The 18020-nt window shown below is 63.9% G+C and overlaps 1 protein-coding gene across 2 annotated transcripts in view; it reads left to right on the top strand.

Moving 5' to 3' along the window:
• Nucleotides 1-16999, top strand: part of CAPN2 (calpain 2) — a 38197-nt gene extending 21198 nt beyond the window's left edge. The window contains exons 7-22 of one of the 2 annotated variants that reach the window (XM_053209852.1): nt 862-947; nt 1481-1555; nt 2011-2171; nt 3649-3818; nt 5086-5097; nt 6336-6547; nt 7635-7671; nt 8351-8416; nt 9328-9385; nt 10804-10868; nt 11542-11610; nt 12122-12200; nt 13320-13436; nt 14735-14793; nt 15411-15485; nt 16135-16999. In XM_053209852.1, coding sequence (XP_053065827.1) covers nt 862-947; nt 1481-1555; nt 2011-2171; nt 3649-3818; nt 5086-5097; nt 6336-6547; nt 7635-7671; nt 8351-8416; nt 9328-9385; nt 10804-10868; nt 11542-11610; nt 12122-12200; nt 13320-13436; nt 14735-14793; nt 15411-15485; nt 16135-16158 — 1365 coding nt within the window. In that variant the 3' untranslated portion in view covers nt 16159-16999. The remainder of the gene's footprint in view (nt 1-861; nt 948-1480; nt 1556-2010; nt 2172-3648; nt 3819-5085; nt 5098-6335; nt 6548-7634; nt 7672-8350; nt 8417-9327; nt 9386-10803; nt 10869-11541; nt 11611-12121; nt 12201-13319; nt 13437-14734; nt 14794-15410; nt 15486-16134) is intronic. The other variant, XM_053209853.1, reaches the window with a different exon arrangement.
• Nucleotides 17000-18020: the final 1021 nt, after the last annotated feature.

The raw sequence follows: 18020 nt of genomic DNA, 5'->3' as shown, positions 1-18020 counted from the left end.
CGTCTGCCCGCGGGCCCCCACTGCCCGGGTCCCCGTCTGCCCGCAGTCCCCATCTGCTCACGCAGCGTCACTAGAAACAGGACAGCCCCACTGCCACGTACAAACCCCATGTCGTCTGACTTGTCCGGGGCTCCGTTTCTTTTAAACCCGGGACTTTTATTCTATTCTCCATCCACAACCCCCCACGCATCCGTTGTTTTACTTTGAAAAAGTTCAAGTCTGTGGAAAAGTTGCAAGAACAGTGTGATGCCCGCCCCAGTGCGGTTTCCCCAGACTCGACACCTAGGGTTCTGCACTCGTCCTCCCTCCCTGTGCTGCTTTCTGAGCCGCATGGAAGGAAGTGTCAGACGCCATCACGCTTTGCCCCCGAATACTTCCACAGCCACCTCCCACGAGTGAGGACACTCTGTCACGTAATGCCATCTCCGTTCCCACGCCAACGAAAATAAACATCCACCCGGCAGCGGCATCTGACACAGGGTTCATGTTACGTGTTCCCAGCTGCTACAAAACACCCTTCGTAGGAACACCCCCCCACCCCCCCCCCCCCGCCCCGGGATTCACTGGGGATCCAGGCGGCACGCCTGCTTCTCAGCACCTTGTTTCTGCGACAGGTCGGGAGGCGCCGGGGGCTCCCGAGACCACAGCACAGTGAAGCTGAGGTTCGGGGTCAAAGACCCGGGTCCTCCCACAGCCGGCCCCTGGAGGGGTCTGGGGTCCAGCCCTTCTCCCTTTTCTGACCCCCTTGTAACATGGACCCCACCCCTCCCGGCTCGTGGAGAAGGGGCCTTGGGCCCGAGCGTGTCCAGGCCCGGCTGGAGCTCAGCGTCCCCCCTGCCCCTCCCTGTGCCCCTTCTGCAGGTGGAGAGTGGGGGGAGCCTGCAGAAGCTGATCCGCATCCGAAACCCCTGGGGAGAGGTGGAGTGGACGGGCCGGTGGAATGACAAGTGAGGAGAGGCGGCTGCGGGCGGGGGGAGGCCGGAGGCAGGCGGCTGTGCAGGAGCAGGGCCCCGGGGTCACAGGGCCGTGCACCCTCAGGCAGGTGCCCCTCTAGGGGCCACCAGCACATCCCAGTGGTCTGGCGCCCTGTCCAAGCCGGCGATCCTGCCGTGAGCTCGAGGTCCACGCCTCCCTGGCTCAGCATCCCCGCTGGCGGGCCCCGGGGGAGAACACAGGTTCCCGGGCAGGTGCCACAGCGGGGCTGCGGCGAGGTCAGGCCAGGTGCCTGCAGGTCAGCGACACCTTGGATTTTCTGTTCCCATTAAAACGGGGCTGTCTGGTCCTGGCCGCCAATGCCGCCCCGTCTCCCCCCGGACTGTCTGTCTTCTTCCTGCCACCGTCCAGGGCGACATCTGGCCTCACCCCCTCTGTTCCTGTGGCTCCTGGCCCTCGAGTGTGTCCCCAGGGCCTCCACTGGGGTCCTGGGGACACATCCTCGCCGGCACCGGTGCTAACGCCCTCCCGTCACGTGGTTTTCCAGCTGCCCCAACTGGAACAGCGTCGACCCAGAGGTGAGAGAGAGGCTGACCAGACGGCACGAAGACGGAGAGTTCTGGTAAGCTTGCCGGAGGGGTCTGCCGGTGGGCTGTAGCGGGACATTAGGGAGACGGGGGCCGTGGGATCTGCCCCCATCGTTTCAAATTCACCGTAAGACCCTGAATGGAACCATTCGTCCCTCTCAACAAGGGGGTGGCACAACCCCTCAGAAAGCAGGAGGGAGTCCTGCAGGCGTGTCCAGATCCCGACAGAAACCCGGAAGGACGGGGCCGTTCTCCCAACCAGTTCCGAGTTGTCCCCACACTCGAGAACCAGGCCTTTCGAGAGCAGGGCTGGGCCCGCGGGTTCACCGGTGGGCAGTGCCCAACGCGGCCCAGCGGGAAAGAGCTGGAATCCGCGCCTGCTGGCCGCTCTGCCTGCCCTCACCGGCTTCTGGGCTGGCCTTGGGCGGAAGGTCAGGGTTCGGCAGCGTGCCCTCCCGTGACCCCCGTGCCCTCGCCCTGCCTCCGCCAGGATGTCGTTCGGTGACTTTCTGAGGCACTATTCTCGCCTGGAGATTTGCAACCTGACCCCCGACACCCTCACCAGTGAGTCCTACAAGAAGTGGAAGCTCACCAAGGTGGACGGGACCTGGAGGCGGGGCTCCACCGCGGGAGGCTGCAGGAACTACCCGAGTAAGGCCGCCCGCCGGGCCCTCGTCCGTGCTCGCCTGGCCCCTGCCCAGCCACACCCCACACGCGGCCTCCCCAGCCCTAGGTTCCCCTGTGCCATGGCCCCCACCGCACCCCGTGAGGCCGAGCGTGGGCCCAGCTCAGGCCCACGGGCCACTCTGTCCACGTGAAGCCCAGGCAGCCCCGCCCTGCAGGGACCTCGCCCACGCAGCCGCTGCACACCCGGGCCCCAACCGTCGCCCGCAGCCCTCTTGCGCACTCGGGCCCGGCTCAGACGGGGTCCCCGGTCCCTCCCTCCTGCCTTGTGGCCCAGGGCTCCCCTCCCCCCGAGCCGCAGAAATTGAGTCGGTGTGATATGACACATCGGGCCTGGGGACCGTCCCGAGTGGTTTATGTGCATTTGACCCCGTCTGTCTTCACGAGCCTCCGCGGCGGGCACACTGCTGTCCTCTTCATCTTTAAGGTGAGGGGACCGCCGCTTGGAGAGGTTAAGTGACCTCACGGCACCCCTCACGGGGACGTGACGCAGGCAGTCTGACCGTGGAGGCCACGTGATGGTCGTGTGCCGGTTCTCCACTGATGGGGAGACTGGGGCTCCCGTGGCATCCCGGGCCGTGGACAGGTGGTGGGACCTCGAGTTCTGGTGCTTTCAGTCCTTCCCCTCCAGCCACCAAGTGGCGGCTCCAGAGGTGCCGGGGAGGCCGTCTGCCCCCGACAAGCCGCTCGCTGGATGCGGGGCCGGCAAATCTCTCAGGGGCCAGATGGGAAACATCTGGGGCTTGGTGAGCGTCAGTTTCTACCGCTTTTCTGTCAGCTCCGCCGCCGTCACCCGAAGGCCGCCAGGCCTTCCACAACATGGCCGTGTTGTCGTAACGCTTTATTTACGAAAACAGGCGGCCAGGGGCCCTCCGAGCTGTAGTTTGCTGACCCCTGCACCAAACGATGCCTTTATTTCCCCAACAAAGAGTTTATCCTGTTAGGTGGGCGAGGGGAGTTGTTCTCAGACGTGAACGAGTCTCCGGTCCTTCCATAAATGGACTTTGGAACTGGGGGGGGGGGGGGGGGGCAGACACACCCTGGGGTGGACAACGGGACACAGAAGAAGAGGCGGGAATTTGCACAGGATGTTCCTGCCTCGGGGTTCACAGAGGGCGTGCGGGAGCGTGTGCCCCCACAGTGCCCCAGCCCGGCCAGCTGGGCCTGGGGTGGGACAGGGGCTGCAGGGGCTCAGCCCTAACACCCTGTTCCCGACTGACAAAGATGAGCCAGCCTGAGGGCGGGCGAGAGAACCGTGCGAGGGAGTTTCTGACATGGGTCCCCGTGGTCCCCAGGCAAGTGCCGGCCGGCTCTGTCCACAGCCCCCCAGCACCCGCCCACCTGCCCACCCGTCTTTATGGGGCTCCCTCCCCCTCCCCGTGCACACCTGCAGGGGCAGGGGCGGCCCCGAGTCCTCAGTGACCCGGCCCCTCTCTGGCCGCAGACACGTTCTGGATGAACCCTCAGTACCTGATCAAGCTGGAGGAGGAGGACGAGGACCAGGAGGACGGAGAGAGCGGGTGCACCTTCCTGGTGGGCCTCATCCAGAAGCACCGGCGGCGACAGAGGAAGATGGGGGAGGACATGCACACCATCGGCTTCGGCATCTATGAGGTGGGGGCAGCATGGGCCGCCTCCTTCCCTGCTCTCAGCCCCAGGGGACTGCCCTCCCCACGGGCACGGTGGGCCCCAGGGCCCTGTCGGGAGGCCAGGCCAGGGAAAGCAGGGCTTTTACAGCAAAACTCTGTGTGCGAGATGTGGCGGCCGGGCCGGGTCGGCGCGAGGAGACACCCCGAGGTCCCTGCAGCTGGTCCGTGTCCCCGGAGGTGCCTAGGGCTTGCCTAGGCCCCACAGCCGCTTTGGGGACAGTCTACTCTTTTTAGAGGCCTCCCGCCTCTTCTGAGACACCCCCCCCCCCAAACAGGCCTGGTGCTCTGCTTGGCCCGCTGACCTCCAGGCCTAGAACAGAGCCCCCACAGGGGACACTTTGGGCAGGTACCGCTCCAGCGTCCCGCTGGGACCAGCTCAGGGCCGGGAACGCGAGCTCTGTGCCGCCCGCAGGGGCTTCATTTCCAACCAAGTCAAAGCAAGGCCGGGCTCTGCCCCCCCACCATGCCCGCCCCACTCCTCCCTGCAGCACGGCCCAGAGCCGCTCGGATGAGGAGGGGCGGTCCCCACATTCAGGGAAACCGCCGTGGTGGGGAGGGCAGCATGCCGCTGGTAGAGGTCAGAGGTCAGACGCTCACTCAGCACTGGCAACGTGGCGCCCGTAACAGGACCCCGCCTGTAGAGTGGGTCACCTGCCATCGTTGCAGGCGTGCACATGAACTCTGAGCCCCTCGGCCTCTGAAACGGGAGCTGAGGACTTCCGCTCTGGGACAAAGCGACCCCAGGGAAAATGCCAACGGGACGTGACGCAGAGCCCACCCCCCGCCTCATGGGTGTGCAAAGCCGGTCCTGGGCTCTGGAGCTGGGGAGCACGGGGGGTCACTTGGTCCCCTTTAGAGACAAGGAAACTTTGGCAACAGAGGGAGCTGACTTGCCCAAGGACACACGGGCTGGGTGTGACGCCTGCTGGCTCCCAGCCCGGCGGGCACCCTCGAGTTGGGGGCAGGGAGACCTCAGCCGGGCGTTTCACAGCTCCATGCCCCGGTTTTATGCTCCATAAATTAGCAATGGCGCTCAGGGCTCAGCCACATTGTTGCTGGGTCACGAGGTTTGTCCTCCGTGTGGGAACAGTTGGGGCCCCTTGGAAAATAATCACCGTGCTGAGTCACTTCACGTTGCTAGAGCTGCAGGGGATAGGGGGCCGCAGCCCATCATGGGGGTGACCTCGTACAGCTTCCGGGAATCTGAAGTGTGCTCTCCTTTGTGCCTGCAGGTGCCGGAGGAGGTACGTCTGGGAGACGCCGGCTCGCGTTCACCACCAGGCACAAGGCCCCGACTGCTGGCTTGGGGGGTCCCGGGAGGCCTGGGCAGGGCTGGTGACTGAGGGCACCCTGGGGAGGTTGCTCAGGTCCCAGGGCCTGCTGGGCCGAGCTCAGGGCCAGGTCTCTGGGGAGCCCCTGCGGGGCACGGGTCAGATCTGGGTGGACGATGTGTGGTCTGGGACGCAGGAGGCTCTCCGTGGAGTCCTGCAGTTCCCCCTAAAACAAGCCTGAAGGGAAAGATGAGCCCCAGGACTGTCTGTGCCTAAGATGATGTGGGAGCCCAGGGGCCTGGATCCACTCCCCAGCCCTGCCATTTGCAGGCCGTGTGACCTCAAACAAGTTATGGGTCCTCTCTGGACCTCAGTTTCTTTCTCTTTTTTTTTTTTTTAAATGTTTTAAATGTTTTATTATTTATTTCTGAAAAAGAGAGCATGAGCAGGGGAAGCAGAGAGAGAGGGAGGCACAGAATCCCAAGCAGGCTCCAGGCTCTGAGCTGTCGGCACAGAGCCCAACGCGGGGCTCGAATTCATGCACAGCGAGATCACAGCCTGAGCCGAAGTAGGACGCTTACCCGACTGAGCCCCCCAGGCGTCCCTCTCTGTTTCTTTTTCAATAAAACTTGGTCCACCACCCACCTGGAGGGACCATAGCGATGAGGTGAATGGCGTGAGAGCACGTAGTAGGCTCACAGCTGGCATTAGCAGGCTGGTGGGAAGTACAGCAGCCATGTGGGTCCATAAAGGCCATGGGTGATCCAGCGGCCACGCAGCGTGCCCCCCTCCACCCCAGTGGTACACACTGTCGGGCCAGGCAGTGCCGTCTGGGGCAAGCTGGGCTTCTCCGGATCCCTCTCGTGAGTTCCGGCCTCGCGGCGGCCAGCCCGACCACACCTGCCTTCCTGGCCCGGCCCCATCCCGACTTTTGTTCACGTGTCACACACCACACAGCACTGATCCGACTCCTGCAGGGGGCCTCACGGCCAAGCCCCTCCGTGTGCAGATGGGGTTTCTGCAGAGCTGGGTGCACGCGGGACCCCCGCCACACGTGCCCTGAGCCCCTCCGTGGACATTTGTTCTCGTGGGCGGGAAGTTTGCATTTGATCTGGAACGACGGGCATCGTCGCCTTCTCCGTGAGCGAAAACAATGCGGATTTGGGGCTCTCTCTGCCGTCTACTCCCTTCTGTTTCTGTTTGTCCCTCAGATGACTGGACAGACTAACATCCACCTCAGCAGAAACTTCTTCCTGACGCACCGGGCGAGGGAGCGGTCCGACACCTTCATCAACCTGCGGGAGGTGCTGAACCGGTTCAAGCTGCCGCCTGGGGAGTACATCCTGGTGCCGTCCACCTTCGAGCCCAACAAGGACGGGGACTTCTGCGTCCGGGTCTTTTCCGAGAAGAAGGCCGACTACCAGTAGGTGCTCCTGCCCTCCTCCCCGCCCCCCGTCCCCATCCCCGTCCCCTGGAGCGTGGCGCCCTCCCTCCGAGTTTCTGCTCTGCGACACCCGCCCGCTTCCAGGGAGCAGCTGGAAGGACCCCAGCGTTACATTCCAGAGCAAAGAAATGAGCCACGCGAGGTATTCGCGGTTAGAAAGGGCGGCTGTGGAGCCTAGCGCAGAATCTGCTGTGGCAGCTGCGTCTCCGAAAGATCGAGCTGTCACATTCGCCGTAACGACACGGGTTGGACGGCTGAACCCAGGCACCTCACAGGGAGAAGCCGGGCCGCACCGTATAATCCTTTCCGTCCAGCGGCCCTCGAGTGACGGCCTCGGTGGTCACTGGGCCCAGCGGTCCAGGGCCACTTGTCAGGATGGCTCGGTTCCCAATGGCTCCTGCCCCGTTGGCCGCTGCCTCGGCCGCATCTATTCGGTTGGGCACCTGACTGCAGGAGACGTAATCCTCCTCGGCGGCTTAAGCAAAAGGAGATTTACGGAGAAACACGGGGGCTTTGAACAGATGGGAAGCAGGGCACACGGCACGTGCTGTGTTGCCTCTACCTCGTGCCACGGGCTCCCATCAGACCCAGGACAGTGTGTCCGATGGGCCGGCTCGGGCCAGCCGCGGGCACAGCGGCCGGGGCCCTCGGTGGACCAGTGGAGGGTCCCGGGGCCCAAGAACGGCCCAGCGCCGCACACAGCACAGGGCACCGCCCGAGCTGCCCGAGATTCAGCTGAGACCACACCCCAGCCTCCGAGCAGGACACGTGCCTACGTGTCAGCAGGGACCTTGCAGGATCCCGGGGGTGGAAGGTTTATGTGACAGAGATTGCCGCAGAATCGGAGAGCGGGTGCTGGGGTCTGCTGTCCCCACACATGCTTCTCGAGGAGCAAAAAAGTCCCTGCCCGCCTCCGCCTCCTCCGTGCAGGGCTGTGGTCCAGTGACCCTGCCCGCCCCGCCCTGTGCTGCCCTAACAGTCACACGTGCCATCCGCCTTGATTTTGGCACCACGTGCGTCCCACCCCCACCTCCTTTCCGGTAACACAGTCTCCCTCTGTTTCCAGGGTGGTTGATGACGAGATCGAGGCTGACCTTGATGAGGTGTGTGTGACCTCCGGACCTGCCCGCTCTGCCCCCGACTGCCCAGGACCCAGAGGGGCCCCTCCTAATCGCTAGGGGGCCCCAGGAGCTTGTGCCCGCAGCTTGAAACTAGGGTCGCCCCCTGCACCTGCACCGGCCAGTGCGTGGCCCTTGACCACCCCACCCCCGCGCACGGGACCACGGGCTTCTCGCCACCTTTCCTGGGCCTCAGTTTCCTCATCTGTAAAATGAAAACGCTGGGTGATGAGATTTCTGAGGCTCCCAAGGGTAACACCAAGGGTCGCTGTTCAAATAGTGGTGAATCCCGAGGGTTTGGGGGTCCCAGGGGAGGCCTGACCACCACAAATCCCAAGTCCAGGAAGGAGACCACAGCCAACATGACGGAAGGCCCTTCCTCTGTCCCCTGTCCCCAGGGAGAGAGTGAATAGTCCAGGGGCCACTGTCAAAGACCTTCTAGAACATTCCGGCTGGTCTCTGCTTCTGGATCCCCACTAGTGTAGACCAGGAAGGGTGTCCTGGTTGAGGGCTAGAGGCGACACCTCCGTGAGGACTTGTTAACCCCTCCCTCAGGCTTTCCATCCCTCTCTCATCCACCCTTAATTCTTCACACTGTCCTTGGTCTCAAGCCCGCGGGAGGTGCCTCCTTGGCTCTGACCTGCTCCCGTATCCCCCCTTCCAGAACGATGCCAGCGAGGACGACATTGACGACGGCTTCAGAAGGCTGTTTGCACAGCTGGCAGGCGAGGTGGGTGTCTGCACACGCAGCCTCTGCCCTGCGCTGTGGTCCACTCGAAGGGACAGTCTCGTCCCCGACGCGACTCCAAAGGGGCAGAGGCAAGAGTAGAAGCAGGAGGCGTCGCGGGGGCACTGGGGCTCCTGCCCACACGGTGGGGCTGCCGCTTGGCGTCTGCTCTGGCTCCGACTCCCTCTGGCCTTAGGGTTCCAGCTGCTTCCTGTCCTCTGCATCCAGCTGGGATGTCCCTGATGTCCACAGAGACGCTCAAGGGACAGAAGGGTAGCACATCTCAAGAGCACGGCTCAGGGCACAGTTCATTCAGGCGCTTCCCCCGGCCCCTCCCCCGCCCCCCACTGTCCGGCCCTGTCTGCCCAGCCAGTCCAAACAGAGCTCTGGGGCCACCAGGTCTCTGGCCTCATGTCACAGACACCTGTTCCCGCTGGTCCGCGGCACGTGGGCCCCGCCCCCACCCCTAGGAGAAGGGACTGTGGCCCATGGTGGTCTTGCGACTTGGGCTCGTCCCCCCGTCCCTCCTCCCCTGTCCCCCAACACGAGGGCGTGTGTAGGGCACCAGACTCGCCCCGGGAGCTGGGGCCTCAGAGGCAGAGTGGCGGGGAGACAGCTGGGCCCTCACCAGCTTTGCAAGGAGCCAGACCCAGGTTTCAAAGGGGAGGAAAGGGGCGACGGGCGGAGGACTGGGATCAGAAGGGCGTCGAGTGGGACCGCACGCGTGAGTGGAGCGGAGGGTTCTCAACTGTGTCCACGGGGCCTGCAGTCCGCCGGGACGTGCGGCCTGCAGGGGGCGCTGGACCCGCACATCACAGGCCCCACCCAGCCCCGCCCAGTGCACCTGACGTGGGCGGAGCCTCCCGCGTCCGGCGGCCGCTGGGCGGTGACCACGCTCTGCTTCGTGTCCACAGGACGCGGAGATCTCGGCCTTCGAGCTGCAGACCATCCTGAGGAGGGTGCTGGCCAAGCGTAAGTGCCCTCCTGGTGGGGCCCCGGTCCCCTCCCGCCCGCACGTAAACACCCGCCAGCCCCCGGCCCCCTGAGGAACTGGGCAGAGGAGGCTCTGTGTGCCCTGGTCACTCAGGATCAGAGGGCCCCAGGTCGAGACCACCACTGGCTGGCTCTTGCTGGAAGCCCGTGCGCGGAGAGCCTCGGGCTCTCTTGCTGCACCTGGAAAGCAGGAGCGTCACTACCTAACCCCAGAGATTGGGGAGCCTCCAACGGGTGCCCTGTGAAGCTTCCTGACGCAGAGCCCGAGCTCCGTGTGGCCGCCCCTCGGACGGTCAGCTGGAAGGGGGGCGGAGCCGTGGATGGAGTGATACCACCTCACTCAGTAGCCAGGGTGGAAGGGTAAACGGGCCGTCTGGAACCACGGAACGGTGTGCAAAGCATCTCCCCAGCGTGCATGTCAGGAGCCTCGTCTGACTGGCTCTTTATTCGGAGAGACATGGTTTCCCTTGAACTGATGAGCCAGGCCAGGGACCTGAGGTCCCAGAGGCGGCTGGCAGGCTCCTGGAAGAAGGGGTGAGGCCCAGAGGGGCCTGAGGAGGGCCTGGAACACCTGGAACTTCGTCTGAGTCAGAAACAGGACCGGCCAGCCCCGGGGACACATTTCCTCCCCCGCAAATTATCACAAGAGCCGCACGGCCCTCAAAAAGACCGCCGTCCCCGCGTGGGTCTGTGTGAGGTCAGACCCCGCGAGCCTGGACATCGCCGTGTCCTGAGCAGCAGCCCTGGGCGCCACCAGCAGCCGGCCTAACCCATGGCAAACCCTCACGGCCAGAGAAGAGCCTGGCCGGCCGCCCATCCACCGCAGAGGATGTGGGGAGGGATCCGCTCGTAACCGGTTCCTCCCCGGGCAGGCCAGGCGCGGACAAGAAGATGGTGCGCGTCCCGGAGGCCGCCAGGCACGAGTGAGGTCACAGGGCTGCTGAGGCGTGTGGCCGTCAAAGCCTCCTTGTTCCCGCGCAGACGGAGGCGGAAAGAGCCAGGCCGCGCCGGGGTTCAGCCTCCCTGCCCCCGGCTGCCCGCTGACCCCTGCCTCTGCCCCGGCCGGGGAGGGGTCTGTGCCCATGAGGGCAGCTGCGAGTTAAGTGGCAGCCTTACAAGGACAGGACAAGAGGGGGACCCCTCATGGAGTCCGGGAGGGACCAGGCTCCTACTTGTGATGAGGGTCTCCTGCAGCCCGCCAGCCACCCGCCGCGGCCACTCCGGACAGGTTCTGGTCCTCGGGGCAAATCACAGGCGGACGCCCCCCTCCCCTGGCCCCTCCGACAGCCACCGGCCTGCTGTGGCCCTGGAGGGACGGATGAGCACTTCCTCGAGGGGGATCCCGGGGACAGCGCGTCTCTGTGGGACGTAACCATCACTGGTATTTTGTCTTACAGGCCAGGACATCAAGTCGGATGGCTTCAGCATCGAGACCTGTAAGATCATGGTGGACATGCTGGACGTATCCTTCCAGGCGGCAGAGCCCAGACACGGCGTTTGAGACCCCCGCCCTGGGGGCTCTGACACCGCGCCCCTCCCGTCCAGAGGCCCCTGAAGGGGAGTTGAGGAGCTGCAGATGAGGGGAAGCCGAGGGCCGTGTCCCAGGTCCCCGCACGGGAGGCAGCCGCTCAGCTGTGCCCGAGCGGCCGTGGAAAATACCCCGCAGACCAGTCTCCTCTGGCTGTGCGTTTTCCCGATCTGCGGGCGTGGGGCCCACCCGCCGTGGGCAGCTCCTACCCCGGCCACCCGCAGCCTCGACTCGTGGCTCAGGGACAAGTCCTGGGCACGGATGCTCTGTGCTGCTCGAAGTTTCCTCTCATGGGCTCACAGTGGTTGCCTCACAAGAGGCCTTAGAAGCACTGCAGAACTTAGCGGGGGGGGGGGGGGGGCGGAGGGGGGGGCAGGGGCCTCTGCAGGTCATGTGACAGCTCGTTCTCACCGGTGCCGGGGCCCCCCGCATCCCCAGACCAAACAGCAAAGGTCAGGGTCGCCAGAGGCCTCCTTCTGGGCCCTCCGCCAGGCTCAGAGGCAGGCCGGGTCCTACAGCAGGAGCCGCCTGCAGATATGCTGTGGGCGTCAGCGCCATCCGGTGGAGGGGACGCACCCACGGCCGGGCTCTCCTTAACCGCGGGCAGTCAGATGGCAGTGGCAAGCTGGGGCTGAAGGAGTTCTATGTTCTTTGGACAAAGATTCAGAAGTACCAGGTGAGCGCCCGGAGGCTGCCGGGGGGCGGGGGGGGGGCTGTGTCAGGGTCGTGCGGTGCCCGTACAACCCTTTGCGAGGTGGGAGGGACATCCCCAGGGTGGCGACTGGACCCACAGAGACAGGCTGGCCACACGCAGACAGCAAAGATGAGCCTGCCTCCTGCCCTCGCCTGGCGCCGACCGGAAATGGGGTCCCCTAACAGCTGTTCCCAAAAGCGTCCTGGAGAAGCCACGTCGCCTTTTGTAACATGGGTTTTTAGCAGCTCAAGCACGACAGTCGGATAAGATAACGTGAGCCGTGGTGGCTGGCTGGTTGGCTGACGGGCGTATTGACAAACCGGCTCACGGGAGAGGCCAACGCCATTAGCTAATTAAGGCAGAAAGGTGGGCGACTCTTCCAAGGCACCGGAGGGAAAGCTGGGAAATCTGCATCTGCGTGGCACTCGGCGTGAGCCAACTCGCTGCCTGCCTCGCTTTGGGTCATGGTTCTTGGAATTATTTCTCGTTCCAGAAAATTTACCGGGAAATCGACGTGGACAGGTCTGGCACCATGAACTCCTACGAGATGCGGAAAGCACTGGAGGAAGCAGGTAACGCCTCGTGGCTGTTTTCTCCCTTCCGTCCGGCTGCGGGATACGCGAGCGCTGGCTCCGTCCCGGCTGTGGGGTACGGGAGACTGTGCTCCGCACCCTGTGGAGGTCGGTGACCGTGAGACAAAGGGGGTGCTGCTTCGGTACAAACACGTCCTTTCCGTTCCCCTTTTAAAAGCTCCCTGGTAAAACGCTCTGCCCGCCATACCTTCCTGAATCTACATTTCCTCCGAGAGGCTGGCGGGGCGAGCGGGCCCCCGGCCCTTGCCAGGTGCAGGGCTGACACGAGGGTCTCTGCTCCCCTCTGGAGTGAGTCCCCCCACGGGCAACATAAAATCCCGACACTGAGACCCCGGATACCTGGATTCAGCGAGATCCACCTCCCCCCACGCGGTCCCAGTGCAAGGGGAGGTGCCCCCCGCTGCGGGGCCTTCCGGACTAGGACGGCAAGGCACCACGGCCGTGTTCTGGCAACGGGTGGACAAAAGGAGGGAGAGATGGGCTCCCCCCGCCGTCAGGCACACGACCCCCTAGCAGGACTGAGTCAAGAGCCCTCAGTGTGCTGCAGGGGAGGCAGGAAACATGGTCCTGATTTCAGGCAGCCGTGGCCCAGTGGAAATCCTGCCACGGGAACAGAAATTATCGCTAATCTCGGACAGTCTCTGCCATGTGCATCCAGGAAGTTAGTCTCCAGGGGATTCAGAGCTAAACAGCCGGGAGAGGAAGCACAGGGAGAGGTGGCCACGGGGACGGGCCACAGGGGTGGGGGTGGGCCACAGGGACAAGGATGGGCCACGGGGACGGGGACGGGCCACAGGGTCAGGGATGGGCCATGGGGATGGGGATGGGCCACGGGGACAGGGACAGGCCACAGGGTCAGGGATGGGCCATGGGGGTGGGGACGGGCCACAGGGACAGGGAGGGGGACAGGAAGCCTCATGGCAGCCTGCGGGGACAGGCAGAGCCAGGTGAGCAGTCAGAGTCGGGAGCAAGGGTGGGAGCGGCGGGTCCCCAGGCGAGCACCAGGGGATGGGGCGGCGGCGACGTGAGGGCCACGTCTGTGGCACGGGCGCCGTGTGACGCACACCCTGAGGCCGCGCCCTCTTCCTCCGACTTCAGGCTTCAAGCTGCCGTGTCAGCTCCACCAGGTCGTCGTTGCGCGCTTTGCGGACGACGACCTCATCATTGACTTCGATAACTTCGTTCGGTGTCTGGTCCGGCTGGAGACGCTGTTCAGTGAGTGGCCGCTTGGGGAAAGGCCCGTCCCAGTCCTGTGCTTGGCGGAGGGGAGGCCGCCTGAAAGGGCGTGTGTGCGCGGTTGACTGTGCAGACCCTGTGGGAGGAGGGAGGAGCTGGTGACTGAGCAAGGAGGAGGAGGAGGTGGAGTAAGGAGGAGGAGGAGGAGGTGGAGTGAGGAGGTGGAGTGAGGAGGAGGAGGAGGAGTGAGGAGGTGGAAGGAGTGAGGAGGTGGAGTGAGGAGGAGGAGGAGTGAGGAGGAGGAGGAGGAGGGAGGAGGAGGAGGAGGAGGAGGAGGAGGAGGGAGGAGGAGGGGGGAAGAGGAGGGGGAGGAGGAGGGAGGAGGAGGAGGGGTGAGGAGGGGGAGGAGGAGGGGGGAGGAGGGGGAGGAGGAGGGGGGAGGAGGGGGAGGAGGAGGGGGGAGGAGGAGGGGGGAGGAGGGGGAGGAGGAGGGGGGAGGAGGAGGGGGGAGGAGGGGGTGGAGGAGGAGTGAGGAAGGGGTGGAGGAGGAGGAGGAGGGGGAGGAGGGGGAGGAGGAGGAGAGGAGGAGGGGAGGAGGAAGAGGGGAGGAGGAGGAGGAACGAGGAGGGGGAGGAGGAGGGGGAGGAGGAGGGAGGAGAGGAGGGGGAGGAGGAGAGGAGGGGGAGGAGGAGAGGGAAGGGGGGAGGAGGGGGGAGGAGAAGTGAAGAGGAGTGAGGAGGAGGGAGGAGAAGGGAGGAGAAGAAGGGAGGAGGAGGGAGGGGGAGGAGGAGGAGGGAGGGGGAGGAGGAGGAGGGAGGGGGAGGAGGAGGAGGGAGGAGGGGGAAGAGGAGGGGGAAGAGGAGTGAAAAGAGAGAGGAGGAGGAGGGGGAAGAGGGGAGGAGGAGGGAAGAGAAGGAGGGGGAAGGGGGGAGGAGGAGGGGGAGGAGGAGGGAGGAGAGGAGGGGAAGGAGGAGAGGAGGGGGAGGAGGAGAGGGAAGGGGGGAGGAGAAGTGAAGAGGAGTGAGGAGGAGGGAGGAGAAGAAGGGAGGAGAAGAAGGGAGGAGGAGGGAGGGGGAGGAGGAGGAGGAGGAGGGAGGAGGAGGAGGGAGGAGGAGGGGGAAGAGGAGGAGGAGGGGGAAGAGGAGTGAAAAGAGAGAGGAGGAGGAGGGGGAAGAGGGGAGGGGGAGGGAAGAGAAGGAGGGGGAAGGGGGGAGGAGGAGGGGAAGAGGAGTGAAGAGAGAGAGGAGGAGGGACGAGGAGGGAGGAGGAGGGGGAGGAGGAGGAGTGCTCACCGGCGGCCCTCCTCCCACCCCCCACCCCCCACCCCCCTCCCTCAGGGATATTTAAGCAGCTGGATCCCGAGAACACTGGGACCATCGAGCTCGACCTCATCTCTGTAAGTCAGCCGCTCACAAGGCACCGGGAGCTGTCGGGGGGCGGGGGGGGCAGGACAGGGACCCATGTCTGTTGGCTTAAAAAGCTCCACCTTGCAAGTGTTGTGGCCGTGGGAGGCGGGCCTGTGAACGGGTGTGAGGTCCCACCACAAACGTGCACACCCTTCCCCGCACCCCCCCCCCCCCCCCCCCCCCCCCGCTGACCCTCGGGCCCGGGAGACACTCCCGGTTCCTCCTCCCACGCAATTTGCCAAGTGCACACGCGGGAAAACGACGAGGGGAAAACGAAGTGCTTGTTCACATGAACGAGAGATGGTGGTCACGTAAGAAAATTCTCCTGCGTGAAATTCAAGTGGGTTTGGGGAAGATGTGTCCTTCTTAGACCAGATCTACTTAAAATACTTCCTGGGCAGATTACCTTATTCCCCCACCCCCCGCCCCGGTTAAAAATTCCATCGAAAATACATAAACTTGCCGTAGAGAGTTACCGAGCTCCTGGTCCGGAGCCCCAGCAAGGCCCAGGGGACCGTCAGTCCCAATGCAGCGGGCTGACAGGTCCCGTGAAAAGCAAAGTGCCAAACGTCCTGTCACCCTGGTGCCAGAACGTTCTCCCCTCCAGGAGGAAGGGCACGCCCTCCCGGTCGTGGCCTCACGTTTGCCGTCAGGGGAGCTGAGCTTGGAGCAGCACAGGCTGGCGAGGGCCGGTCAGGGGCCGGTGCCCAGGGGAATGACACGGTCCCATGCTCCAGCCAGGAGCAAAGTGACAAGGGGACAGGTGTAAGGGACTAGGGACTCCTGTCCTTGAGCTTTGACCTGGGGGAAGCCAGAATGAAGTAGCTTTGCACCTGCTATGATGCATTATAAAGGATCTTCAGCCAACTGAGAATACATTTTAGCTGGCTACAATGACACTAGGTAACTTCTAGAACGAGGCTGCAGTCTCAGTCTCGGCCCCGGCTGCACGACGCACCAAGGGCAGCTTTGCAGAAGCCGGGGCCCCAGGCCCGGGTCCCGGACCGACTGGAGCAGAGTGTGACCCAGAGCCCCCACTTGACCCCCACTTGACCGAGGTCGAAAGCACTGGTTTCGGGGACAGCCGAACTAACAATGTTCACCCGACCTGGAGGGGGCGGCAGGAAATGCCACGTGGTCCGGTCTGTCTCGTGGTCGTCGGCCTGTGAGCCGGGTCGTGCCCCTGACCTGGGCCGGGCCAGGCTGTAGAAGTGGGGAGGAGAACCCGCGAGTCTGTGCCCCGATCTCTGTCTGCTCCAAGTCGTTCTTCCAGAATGACCATTAGTTCTGCACAAGGTGTCTGAGCTGACCGGCTGTCTTCCTCCTCACAGTGGCTCTGCTTTTCAGTCCTCTGAAGTCCTAACTGATCTGCCTGAAGACAGCCAGCCGAGGACGAAGCCCCCACAGAGAAACTTTTTATCTGGACCCCAAAATGACGGGAACATTAACCTAACCGATGAATGGCTAGAGCTGAAAATAAAGATACTTTCTGAGACAGGTCTCACGTTTCACAGTAAAAAAGATCTGCGTATCCTGGTATTACATGCAGGTGACTCACTCCATCCTGGGTTAGCTCAGAGAAAACCTTCCATCTATAAACAGGTCCACGGTTTACTTTTACCCACTTGCCCGTTTATGGCAATATCCAATTGGAGAAAAACACAGGGAGGCATTTTTAACCGCTGACCAAACACGAAGTCAGTCTCCAAGGACACGGGGTCCTTGCTGGGAACATTGAAAGTAAATTCCCGATTAACAACGCGGCTGTGGCATTTGCCAAACAGCAGTGCGCGTCCCTGGAGCGAAACGGAAAACGGGAAGCATCGAAGAGTGACAGGCCGGGCCAGCACGCACACCTCCGTCACGTGGTTGTAGAGAGAGCCAGGTTTTATGTAGAACGGCCCGGTGACCCGTGTGTCGCAGAAGATGCTGAAGCCACACGGCCCTCGGCCCGCTAACCGAAGCGTGCGCGAAAGCAGGTGCCTGGTGTCCGAGCCGATTACGGGAAAGGACAGGATGAGCCGTTCGTGGCCGGGACGTCGGCACCCCCGCGCTTGTGCGTGGAGCCGGGAGGGACACGGGTGGGAGAGCTTGAGCCCTGCTTCACCCCGGAAGACGCGAGCCGCCTTACACACCTACCGCCTTGTTGCCTTACTTCCTGCTGAACGTGCTGTTAATAAAGAGTGACCCAAGCGGTCCGGCGTGCCGTGCTGTCCTTCGGGGGCCCCGCGGCGGGCGGTGCGCCCAGGTCTCGGCCTGTTTCCGCTCCAAGGTCACCTCTCGTTTCCCCTCTTGAGAGTTAAAGGCAGCTTGGAACTACGCAGTTTCTTAATCCAATTCAGAGGCTCTCAAGTGTCCACAAAGTAGGTCCGGCTCTCCTCTGCTGCCCCTGGCCTCCACCGAGGAGGCCCAGGCAGGTCCTTCGGGTGTGGGGACGAGAGAGGCAGACAGGACAGGCGCGTCAGTCACGGGCCTGCCGGTGGTGCCCCTGCGGGAGCCCTACGACCCAGAAGAGGTGTGCGACGGGCCGGGCCGGGCCAGCAAGCGCATCTCCCAGCCTCGTCCAGTGGGGGCCGGGCACACAGGAAGGGGAGGGAGGCGCCTTCCCAGGTCGCAGAGGCCCACAAACCGCTTCTGTGCCGGGGCCGCCCGCAAGGCCCCCGGCTCGCCACCACCTGCCCTGCTCCCTGGTTCGTTGTCACAGCAGAGGAAACAGAGACACGAAACAGCCAAGGGCTATGCTCCGCTTAGCTCATCCCATTTAGAAAAGGACTGGAGACAATGACCGAGCACCTGGGTCCCCCAACAGGGGAGCGCTGGTCATCGCCTCCCTCACGGGGAGAAGGCAGACGTGCCCCCGCCCCCTTTAAAAGCCCCACTTCCGCGGGGCCCGCCGCCCAGCTGCCCTGTTCCTTCTACAAAAACCTAAACTGCGTCTGTGAAGATGCCTCACGGGGCCACCGCGTCCGACCCTGGGGTCCTTCCCGTGGCAGCCCCGCGCCCACAGCACGACAGACACCACAGCCAGACCAGAAGCGTCTGCGCCCCCCCCCCCCCCCCGACCCCAGACCCTTCTCTGTACCTGCAAACCTTCCCACGCAGACCTCGGGTAAGACGTAAACAAGTAAAAACCAAAAGAGAAAACATGTCGTGGGTATGGGGCTGAGGGGACAATGGATGATCACGGTTCACCAGCAGGTGCACGCAGAGGCCGCTG

Source organism: Acinonyx jubatus, chromosome E4 (assembly GCF_027475565.1).
Source record: "Acinonyx jubatus isolate Ajub_Pintada_27869175 chromosome E4, VMU_Ajub_asm_v1.0, whole genome shotgun sequence".
NCBI lineage: Eukaryota > Metazoa > Chordata > Mammalia > Carnivora > Felidae > Acinonyx > Acinonyx jubatus.
The sequence above is the reverse complement of the archived record's forward strand: the minus strand, read 5'-3'. Positions and strand labels throughout refer to the sequence as shown.